Here is a 12527-nt window from a genome sequence, read left to right as displayed (position 1 = left end):
TATTCGGATTGTAAAACTATGTTGTTTTATCCGGTTGAAACTATGTTATTTGACTATATTTCGAATGCAAAAGAAATGCAAAATTAAACTATTTATTGAAATATGGCGGCCAGCCAGCAACACCGGCACATATGGATCGACGCGTTAGGTGCAGTGTCTATCCAAATCTACAATGAGATGGACTCCGAACGGGTGACCGATTCAAACGGATAAAAACGGCACAAAATGGCCGTCCCAAACGTTTGGGTGGACATCCTGTTTGCTAGAAACCGAAGCGGTATGTATACAGAAAGGCCCCCCGCAGGGAAAAAAAGCCCATCCTCGCTCCCCCTCTCGCTCTCGTCTCGCACTCCCGCATAGGATAGGGTTCCTGTTGCAGCCGCCGCCGCCTCGTGTCCTCCGCGTCGCGGTTAGCTCCGGCGACATGGCCGGAGGGTAAGAGCCCGTCTGCCGCCGCTTCTTCAAGCTCGGGCGCGACCCCTACCTCCCCCGGCGGCCAGCAACAGCTCGTGTCAGTCCGGTCGGCGCCCCTCTCCGGCGATAGAATCCACGAGGAGGTTAAGCGTATGCAGTTGGAACTCAAGGAATTGGAGTCCGGTGTCATCTCCGTGGAGAGGGTGCACAGAGGCCTAGCCAGGAAGATGGACCAAGAGAAATCCCAATCCGAACCCCTGCTGAAGGATGCCATCTCCGTGGAGAGGGAGCGCAGAGACCTAGCCAGGAAGATGCACCAAGAGAAATCCCAATCCGAATCCCTGCTGAAGGAGGTCATCACCATGGAGAGGCAGCGCAGAGACTTGCTTGCCTCACTTACTCCCACTGTTTCTCTCTGGAAAGAAATCGATTCTCAAACAACCTGGACCATGGCCACAAAGGAGGAGCCTGCTACGGCTACTGCCACTGCCAGGGACGATGAGAATGAACTTTCTGACTACTTCAACTTGATGCTCCAGGATATGGAGGATTTGGGTCATCGAATGCTTTCCATGCTATATTTTCTCAACAAATCCAGTGACCCCATCTGCTCATACAAGGCCACTGAGCTGTGCAGCACCACAGCCAAATTGAATATGCAGATATCCAAGGGATTCAGCACGAAGCAGGAGCCCAAGCCGGAGCCAGAGCTGGAGCCGGGGCAGATCAACTTGCCTAGTCTTTTCAGGAAATACTTTCGATTTCCCAATAATTACGAGAACACCTTAGCCCAGTTAGACATGGAGGAGAAGGAGGAGACCAAGTGTGAGGACATTAAGGTGAAGAAGACCAAGGAAGAGGAGGACATGGAGAAGCGCCCATCCACAATGGAGTATTTCAAGAAAAGTATGGAGCTTGATCAATACTTTTTCGCCGAGAAACGGACATACTGGGAAAATGGGTGGGTCACCAAGATCGGACGCTGCGGTGGATTCGTAAATACAAGTAAGTTATTTCCTTTCTCCTTGCATATATCTGCTAGTCATTTCTGTTTTCCCCCCCAAAGTAGTATTGCTTGGTGTCTGCTGCCCTGTAATGAATATTCCCATAAGAAATGCCATGTTATGTTATAAAGTATGACCTCCTGTTATTGTTTGCAAATAATATAATTATATTATATCTTAGAAGCAGCTTGCTACCTCGGTGTTTGGATCCTCTGTAAGTGGAGGTGTACGGTTGCCCGAGATGGTTTAAAGGGTGGTCTGGTCCGTGCCACATTGGACACGTGGCTCAGTAGAGTCTACTTGGAAGAAATGGTCGTCGGCATCTAGAGAATTATCTGTTGGGGAAGCCATAGCAATAAACTGCGATGCCTTGGGACTGGTCTATTAACAGGACAGCATGGACACTACTTATAAGTGTCTCCCTCTGCTTGAACCTTTTTTTTGTCCAGCAGTACTTGCAACTTCTGTGGATAAAGCAGAATTTTATCATAGCGAAATGATTGCAACTTCTGTGGATAAAGCAGAATTTTATCATAGCGAAATGATTAGGAACACTGTATGCAATGCAGCATTAATAGATAGTAGTAAACTTGTGAATCGGTCGACAATCCGCTAAACTAGAAAGTTCTTCTAATTGTAGAAGATGAAACTATCCTTTCAAGCGCTGTGGCAATTTCTGGAGTAGGAACATTTGTACCATTTGGTAGCTCACAAGGATTTAAATGCAAGCAAGCCTGTGTGCTGTCAATGAAGTTCTGTTTTCTTCAAAATGAAATATTTCTATTCCAAAGCTTATTCATATTAGAATTCTGACACTTGTCACTTGTCTTTGGCGCTGCAGCCATACTGAGCCCTATGCAGTTTACACACTACACATCTGGTAGCATCCCTTCCCCTGCTGCTGTCACCGGTAGTACATTGCAGATCTACTCAATCAAGATAAAGAATCTAAAAGGCTTGAACTGGCCACTCAAAGTGTACGGCAAGGTTGCTGCTCGAGACACCGTTGACCGCAACCGCAACATTCTATTCTCTCGGCCAAAGTTTGATTACCAACAATTGATTGGAGAAGTATGTACTCTATTCAGTTTTTTGCTCATTTTGTTCATCCTCCTGACTTTGTTGTACAATTGCGATTAGGTATTTATAATGATGATATGATATTTGCAGGATGATTCCTTGTGCTTGACTGGTCCGTCTCGTGCGATTGTTGCTTCGGGCCATGTTGACTTTGAGGTTGAACTCAAAGCAATCGAGGGAGCGGGGTCGCAAAAATTGATCTTTTGTAGAGGCCGTTACGGTGGTACAGATGATTGTTCCTCTTCCTCCGCTAGCGTGATTTATGGTGGTGATGGACCTACCTTTTCGCTCTCCACTGACTGTTGTACGGCCGAGGTAACACTTGAGCAGCTTGATAGATCGCTCCAGGCTACTATCGTGGGTATACGTGTAACCAAAGGGGGTTGGCCTTTCAAATATGGATGCCGGGTTATTTGCTTTTGGGCTCCTGCTTCTGCCGCAGATGTCATTGATACCATTTGCAGGCCAGTTGTGCTGCTTGACCGCCGTGGTAAAGGATTGCCTAGAGGATCAGAGAAGTACCTTCAACTATCGAGGAAAGTGGTTTCAGTGGAATCACAAGGAACGCTGAGAGTGGCCATAGAAGCCTATGGGAAGTCCCGTCGCTGGATTGCTCGAAAGGGTCACGTCGACTTTCCTGTTCAGCAGTGCCAAACAAGCACGACAGTATGTTCAGTTGGCGACGCCACGGTGCAGGTTGTTGTAGCCTGGTCCTTGCTTGTCAAGGAAAAGGTGGATCTCCAGGTCTTGCTTAGTTGATTGCCCAGGTGGCTATCTATATAAGATTGTGATGCTTATATGCTGGCTATACAAATTGTATGCGGTGAATCATGCATTCTGGTTTGTTAAATGTGAGCACCATGCAGATTGTTATTCCGCCTGATGATTGTATTTCTTTCTTCTGACTATTATTCGGCTTATCTTGGCAAGGCTGTGCAAATCTCTTTTTATTCTGCTCTATGTTTGGTGAACTTTTAGATGTAAAAAATGTTTTTGAGGCAGAAATTCTTCTTTATTTTTTTTTCTCAAATTCCCTATTGGCATATTGCATATCTGGCTATAGGAAGTTGCGATGTCATCGGGATCATCATTGTGGCAGCCGCTCCTCCTGTGCGGTGCAGATGTTCATCTACCTCGTCTACAAGCTCGTATGCGGCTACATCTGCACGCTCCTCCGGAGGCTTCATTCCTCCTTTTCAATAAATATATCTGCACACTCCTCTGCTCGGCTCCTCCTCCTCAGTCTCTAAGCACAATAAATAAATCTGCACACTCCTCTGCTCGGCTCAGCCTCTAAGCACGACTGTGCGCTCGTCAGCAACAAAATAATCAGGAGTATCAAACGAGAACGCCGGAGACAGACACGGAGATCAAGGGGAAAATCATCACACTTCTGATCAATGTTTGATTTACTGGCCGTAAATTAATTCTCTCGTAACCGATGGCTAGGGAATTTGAGGTTTCACCCTCAATGGCCACCACTGCCCTATCTGGGCATGGACATCATGATCATCCTTGTGTTTCGTGGGATAATGTGTGAAATCCAAGACCACATGATTCACCTCTCGTCAGGATCACACTGCTAACAGAAAAAATGTTGTCTTATATATCACAAGGCGCTATATTGATTCAGATCTCAGCTGGGACAGGACCCTATGAGCACGGAGAATGCGATGGTTGTATATACCTCAACTGACATAATTAAAGACTATGAATAGTCTTTCAATCTCGTGAGTGGTCAATATAATTATTGTCCATTTTACGATGTTGTATTAACAACATAAGTATTGTCGTCCTAATATATTGTATACCACAATACATTATATCAACACTTTGATACAAATACATTTGTATGTACTATATATATCTGACAGTGATTTTCTTAAGAAACATCATGTCTAATATAGATTTCTACAGGGTTCAATCTGATGAAATATGATATGTGCCTTGTGGACATATGCATCACAAACTCTATACACAGGGAAGTCCAATGTTTCCACTCTCGTTGAGAGAAAGGAGACATTTTAAAATCGCTAGACGCGATGAGGTATTTGTTGACTCAACTCGAGTCATATTTACTATCCCCATGGGTACTTGAGTAATGTTAGGATGCTTTATTGCTTCCCGGGTTAACTCGTACCCTACTAAACTATAGAGGTATCCGTCAAAACAGTTTCCATGGCGAAACTTATGATGACAACAAAGAGAAATAACTTCTCTTTATCATATGCAACGGATATGGCAAGCACATTTTCTATGTATCATCTTGAGTGTACTACACATACGGCACAACCCGTAGCACATGTTGCGTACGAGATAGTTTTCTAGAGTGTCTTGTACATGACAAACTTGGCATTCTTGCCTTGGTCATTGAGACATTGGGTTGAAAGCGAAACTATCAACAATTCCAATAGTTTATTATTATTATGATGCTAAATTCTAATAGTATTTGGATTTTATGTGCACTACATGTGACACGGGGAAGCTAATTTTAAGGCTTGCGCACCTTAAAGTCTACGCTGAACCATTCACACTCCTTGAATGCATCAAGTTGAGGTAAGTGATTCTTCCCATCCATTGACTAGACCATTCAGGTATTCCATGGTTCTAAAAGACATATCTATACGATTGTCTCAAGTGTGATTTACTCACACGAAACCATTGGCTCATTATCCTGACATCGATTTCAAGCAAATCGAATGGATAACATTGCAAAATTCTCCTTGAGTGCCTTCTCTATGGCCCTTGGATTGAAGTTTAGCAATTTGTCCTAATGTCTAGACTCAAAATGGTTTGGTAGAATCCTATCCAAAGAATTAAGCTCATTGCATTATCTTTACTTTGGAATTGCAACTTACCAACTTTACGTTGGAGTCATGCAGTTTACACGCTCGTGACAGAACTGCATAATATTATTCCCCTCTATCATTGATACATGGAAATCTACCAAGTATTTCCATCTGCGGTTTTTCGGTTGCATACCGATATCACCACCCAGCATACAGCATTGGCCCCTCAACATATAGTTGGGATCTATGTGAGGAATAACTGTATTTCCGTCAATACCTCGAGCCCCTCGCATGGGGAGTTATTCAAGGCTAGTATGCTGATTCATGAGGAATATTTCCAAACATTAGGGGGAGATTTCAAGTACCATAAAGAATGCCAAGAAATTAGTGGAATGTTAAACACATTTCTTCCTCAAATCCACGTACTCAAAGATCTAAACCATGCATTCAGAAGGTTTGCAACACATTGCAAATAACCTGCTAGATTCATTTACTGACTATATAGGTGTCACGAAATCCTACAATCCTGCAAAAATACGTCGAAAAGAGTGGAGGTACCAACTAAAACCACTCAACTCCCCGTTCAAAGCAACATGGGGAGAAGTACGACGATGATATCATGATTCAGTTTCTCGCAAGCAAGGATATCAAGGCTTGTGAATCAATAAATGCAAGTCAACTTCACGTTGACAAACACCTAATGGGTAATATATATCCAGTGGATGGGAAACCTACGCAAACCCAGGTCATAGTGCACACAATGACCTAGACATCGGAATACCCGACTAAAACACATTGGGAAATCGCGAGCAGTCACCATGGGTAATGATATTTCCATCAACTATATGCTGATATATAGATTCTGGAGAATCATATAAGCGGAAGTCTACAATTGTCGACATACATTTCTCAACTAGATTGCAAAAATCTTTCAAATGATTCAGATCCAAAGACCATGGCCATGGCAAAGTGTGAACAACACTCGGACTGAACTCAAGCAAAGGGTATAATCTAGGTAGAAATGATCTTGCTCAATAATGAGAAGGTATTCATAAGCAATATCTACACCAGTTTTCTTCTGGAGACAGAATTGAGAACAACAAGGTGGTGAAACATAGAGGAAGCGTTGTAGCACAAGGGTTCACACAGATACCCAACTATTCTCCAGAGGTTGAATCTCTTTCTGATAACTTATATCATTGGTAGTACAGAATCATCTATCTCTGCAGTTGATAGATGTAGTGATCACATATCCATGTGGATCACTAGATTCATACAAATATGATTGCTTCCGATGGAATCTCACTTCTGAATTGAAATGCAAAACATACATTATGTAAAATCAGTAAGTCACCATAAAACTTATTGTTGTCGATACATATAGTATAACCGACGTAGTGGGATCTTTATACAAGGATTACTCCTACAATGATGATTATCCATTTTTGTGTGTGTGCAGTGACAACACATGTAATCATCTAAATGATGGACTTTAAAATGAATGATTTGGGTAAACCAAAATATCGCTCGTTACTACAACTTGAGCACCTTCATTGATACATTATTGTATACCATGTTGTCTATATCCATAATATATTGGGGAAATTCATTGTGGACAAATCTTATCCATCCATAACTCTCATGGTAGTTCATTCTCTAAACGTAGAGAAAGATCTATATAGACCAAGAGATGGTGGAAATGATATATTGGGACTCAACATTCCATAATGCCATTGGATCCACCAAACACAATTGATTGGTACTCAAGAATATCTTTCGATATCTCCAAGGCATTAAACATCTTGTCATGGTTTTTCAGTTTCACACAAATGTGAACGTCGATATCATTGGATACATCGATCAGATCCCAACTATGTCGGATCATAGACAAGCTTAGTTTTCCTACTAGGTGTGGTAGCCCTCTCATGAAGAGTCTTCGAAAGAGACATCATGGCTACATCCACCAACAATTATCTCCACGATACTGTTTCTTGTGTTGCCCGGATGCAAACATGCTACACAATAAGCAATATCACTATATTGCATATCTTGCAAATCAAATCATGTGACTCATTTTCTCGCGAAGTCTCTACCAACTTTTACATTCTAGAACTATGTTCACGGAATTGGTATATGACGGCTTCGAAATTTGCAAGAATCAAGGGAAGTATCTTCCTGAATTGTTGATGTTCAATGCATCATATTATACTCTTTTTCCCTTCATGAATTTACTATACATGTTCTCATAAAGGTTTTTAATGAGGTAATATCAACATGAGGTCATATGTCATACTTTCAGTTTTCCCCACCGGAGTTTTTAAGAAAGTATATATGACATATTTATTGTCCTCTTAGTTCTATGAGTTTTCTCATATTGAGTTAAAAGAGGCAATAATGATTATATGTTGCATCATTTTCTCCTTATTTTTCCCACTGGGTTTTGAAGGAGTTTTGGCAACATATGATACGTATTATTAAGATTAATTACACTAATGTAATTAGGGAATCTACTTTTCCCAACCGTCGGGCGGTTCTATCCTCAACCGACGCATCTCCCGCTCGTCCTGGAACCGACGTCTCTTCTCAGAGCGTCGTGTCTGTCCTGGCGATATATATACCCTCTGTAAACAGTAACGATGAATCTGAATGAGATTACTTTCGTTCACAACACGTTATCAGCACGTAGAACAGCCAGCGAGAGCGAAAAGAGAACATAGAAGGAGAAAGAGAGAGGGAGCACCTTGCCGTCGTTTTTCTATGGGGACAATCCAATGGAAGAGGAATTATGCCTAGTGGACAGTGGTACCACAAACTCCATACTGAGGGAGATGAAATATTTCCAAACTCTAAAAAATATGAATGGGGATATTTTAAGTATCGCTGGATGTGATACCGTGATTGTTGGTACTGGACGTGCCATATTCACCCTCCCAAGTGATACACAAGTGACGATAGAGGATGCTCTATTGTATCCCGACTCATCACGTACCCTGATCAGTTATCGAGATATCCATAAGAATGGTTTTCATATTGAAACCCATGAAGACAACAAAAAGGAGTATTTACTCTTTACCAAAGATCACGGATATGGCAAAAAGGTACATGAGAAAATTCCTTCTCTATCGTCTGGTTTGTACTATACGTACATCAAACCCGTGGAACATGTTGCATACAAAGTAATTTTTTAGAATGTTGACGCATTCCAAACCTGGCATGATCGCCTAGGCCATCCTGGAATAGGGATGATGAGAAAAATTACTAGCAATTGCATTGGTCATAATTTGCTTGAGTCAAAATTTCCTCAATCTTCTGATTTTGGGTGCACATCTTGTGCCACGGGAAAGATAATTTTCAGGCCCTCGCATCTCAAAATACAAGCTGAACCACTTCAGTTCCTTGAACATATTCAAGGAGACATTTGTGGTCCCATTCAACCATTATTTGGACCTTTCCGGTATTTCATGGTTCTGATTGACGCATCTACACGATGGTCACATGTGTGTCTTTTATCCACACGAAACCATGCATTTGCCAAGATAATGAGGCAAGTCATTAAGTTGCAAGCCCGTTATCCTGAAAGTCGAATTAAGACAATTCGAATGGACAATGCTGGAGAATTCTCCTCACGTGCTTTCAATGATTATTGCATGGCTTTGGGGATTGAAGTTCAGCACTTTGTTCCATATGTCCATACACAAAATGGTTTGGTTGAAGCATTAATTAAGAGGATTAAACTCATTGCAAGACCTTCGTTGACGAATTGCAACTTGCCAACCTCTTGTTGGGGTCATGCAGTTTTACACGCTGCTGACTTGATACAATTGAGGCCAACTGCATATCACACTTCTTCCCCTCTCGAATTGGTACGTTGAAAATAGCTCGATGACGCCTAGAGGGGGGAGGTGAATAGGCTATTTAAAAACGTCTTCGGATTTGGCTTAAACCTAATGCGGAAGTAAACTAAGAGGATACTTGTCAAGCACAAATCCTAAATGCACTAGGCACTGCAACGTGTATCAACAACACGATCTACCAAGATGGACACAATACAGTTACCAACAAGCACAAGTAAGTTACACAAACTTACTTGAGCTATATCACACGACAAGTAGGAGAACGACACAAGATACTAGATCACACTATAGCACACGATATATCAAAAGCTGCAAGTGTGAACATGTGGATATAGAGGGTATGCTTGAATGATTAATCTTGTACAAGAAATAGCCAACACAATATAATGAGCACAACCAATATGCAATGTATGTATGCTCAAGTAACACAAGTAAACCACAAGTAAGGAGTTAGGGTTAAGGATAACCAAGGTCACTGAGACGAAGATGTATCCCGATGTTCACTTCCTTGGAGGGAAGCTAGTCACCGTTAGAGAGGTGGATGTTACCACGAAGGCACACCAACGCCACGAAGTCTCACCCTATTCTCCCTTTGAGATAACACCACGAAGGCGTTTCTCAACCACTAGTGGTAAGCCTTTGAGGTGGCTTCCAAACCCTCACAAACTTTTCCGGGGGTAATCACATGGATTGATTCCTCTCCGAAGAACTCCTACTGCCTAGGAGTCTCCAACCTCCAAGAGTAACAAGATCACGGGGAATGCTCAAAACTTGCTCAAATCTCAAATAGCTTGGGTTGAGAGGAGGAGAGGGAGACGATCTATCTTTTGATTGGAACAACTCTCAAAGGGGCTCACAAATGCTCTTGGGATCTAAGATTTGGTGTGAGCAAATGTGTGTGAGGTAGAAATGTGTTCTTATGAGGATAAGGCTGTGTTGGGGCACCCTCTCACGAAGTGGGAGGGGGGGGGTATTTATAGTGGGGGAGAGAAAAACAGCTGGTGGAGACACTTTAAGTCACACAGGGTTTGGACATCCGGCAGTTCACGGATGTCCGGGCGTCCACAAGGGGTCGAACGTCCGACAGGGTTCGGACGTCCGAGGGCTGTAAATATATCTGGAACCATTGTGGAGTTGAACAGGGACCGGACGTCCGGAGAAGGCCGGAAGTCCGAGTTATTCGACTCAAACTTCTCTGGTGCAAGATTCCGAATTTCCGAAAGGGGACGGACGTCCGGCCCTCGGACGTATGGAGGGAGCCGGAAGTCCGAGTTATATGGCTCAAGTTTCTCTGGTGCAAAGCTCCGGATTTCCGAAGCTGGTCGGACGTCCGGCCCTCGGAAGTCCGGAGGGAGCCGGAAGTCCGAGTTATATGGCTCAAGTTTCTCTGGTGCAAAGCTCCGGATTTTCGAAGCTGGTCGGACGTCCGGGCCTCGGACGTCCGGAGGAGGCCGGATGTCCGGGCCTCAGACTTCCGGAGGAGGCCGGATGTCCGAGGCACTGGTCCTGTTTTTTGATAACAGCAGAGCAGTGGAGATGTGGTAAGAGCAGAACAGTGGATATCTAGTTTGAGCAAGTTCATCACAAAACCTGTGATCCCCTCTTAATAGTGCGGGATCCCTAAAGACTCAAGAATTATAAAAGGGGTACCGATGATTCATACTTGAGTGTATACTTTTATTCGCTCATCATCACTCCGCACCACTAACGTCAAAGAAACTGATACATTTGAGTTAGCCCTTTCACTTGAGCTTGATGTTGTTGTTCCTTCTTGGCTCAAGTTGAAAGCAAGACATGATGAAGTCTTCAAGCAGCTCTCTCGTACACAATGTGGAAACCTAGCTTATGTATTCATCTTCATTTGTCCACCATGTGAACATCCACAAGAATCAAGCATGTAGTGCTCAGGAATGCTTATCTTGATCTTGTCCTTGTTAGCACATGAGCTTGTCCTTATCAACACATGATCATTAACAATAGTTTCAATGATATATTCGTGCTGATCCACTTGAACTTGCACACCACAATCTTGATGACGATCACCACTTGACGTCATCCTTCATGGGTTGTATGAGATCTTCCTTTTGACGCAAGCCCATGGAAGCACACCTAACCCCCACATAGGACTCTCACAAAGACCATGGGTTAGTACACAAACACGTAATGGACAATGCTTACCATACCATGGGATCACTTGATCCCTCTCGGTACATCTTATACGCCTTGTGTGTTGATCATCTTGATTTACTCTTTGTGTGAGATCTTGATCAACCTAGTGTCTCTATGACCATTCTTTGGATAATACCTTGAATACCATCTTGGTCATCATATAAACTCCTTGAACCCAACAGATGGACTTCAAGAAGTGCCTATGGACAAATCCTATAAATATAACTTGAGGCAACCATTAGCCCATAGGAATTGTCATCAATTACCAAAACCACATATGGAGATATATGCTCTAACATACGTGGAAATCCTCCAAGCATTTCCCATCTGCGTAAATTCGGATGTGTTGCATACATCCTGATCTCACCACCACAGCGGACATCTATGGGCCCACACATAAAGTTGGGGATCTGTGTGGGGTACAAATCATCGTCGATTATCAAGTATCTGGAACCCCTAACTGGGGATTTGTTCACAACCCGTCACGCTGATTGCATATTTAATGAGGAACATCTTCCGGCATTAGGGGGGATTTCAAGTACCATAAAGAATGCCCGGAAATTGATTGGAATGATCATGCCATTTCATCCTCTGATCCACGTACCCATGTGACCGAACTTGAAGTTCGAAAGATCATGAATTTGCAACATCTTGCAAATAATCTGCCAGATTCATTTACTGATCTAAAAGGTGTTAGAAAAATCCTTGAATCCGGCCAGAAACGCGCTAGAAAGAGTGGATGTACCAATAAAAACCACTAAACTCCCTGTTCCTAAAAAGAGGGGGAGTAGTATGGCTTCTAACCTGGAGCTAGCTTCTAGCAAGCAGCAAAGGAAATCGAGGAGAAAATCCTCGGAGTCAGTAAATGCAGATCAACTCAACGTTGACAAACACCTGATGGGTAGTTCACACACAGTGGAAGGGCAGCCTCCACAACCCAGCTCCAGTATGCACAAACTGGCTGGAACATCGGAACACCCGGGCTTAATCGTATTGGGAAATCAAAAAGAGTCTCTAGGGGTGCAGGAAATTTCCATCAACTATGTTGATTCTGGAGAATCCCGTAAGACTACGATTGTCGGCATATATTTTGCTGAAAAGATTGCAGATACCCTTATCACTGATCTTGATCCAAGGTCTATCGTCGAATGCCAAAGGCGCTCCGACTGGCCTAAATGGAAGTATGCAATCCAAGCAGAGATTGCCTCGCTTAACAA

General features: G+C 43.0%; 1 protein-coding gene across 1 annotated transcript; it reads left to right on the top strand.

Moving 5' to 3' along the window:
* Positions 1–285: 285 nt before the first annotated feature.
* LOC123428563 lies at positions 286–3448 on the top strand. The gene is made up of 3 exons (XM_045112780.1): positions 286–1419; positions 2260–2489; positions 2589–3448. The coding sequence occupies exons 1-3, from the start codon at positions 567–569 to the stop codon at positions 3255–3257; spliced, it is 1752 nt and encodes a 583-aa protein (XP_044968715.1). The 5' UTR covers positions 286–566; the 3' UTR covers positions 3258–3448.
* Positions 3449–12527: the final 9079 nt, after the last annotated feature.

This window comes from Hordeum vulgare, chromosome 2H, assembly GCF_904849725.1.
Source record: "Hordeum vulgare subsp. vulgare chromosome 2H, MorexV3_pseudomolecules_assembly, whole genome shotgun sequence".
Lineage (NCBI taxonomy): Eukaryota > Viridiplantae > Streptophyta > Magnoliopsida > Poales > Poaceae > Hordeum > Hordeum vulgare.
The sequence above is the reverse complement of the archived record's forward strand: the minus strand, read 5'-3'. Positions and strand labels throughout refer to the sequence as shown.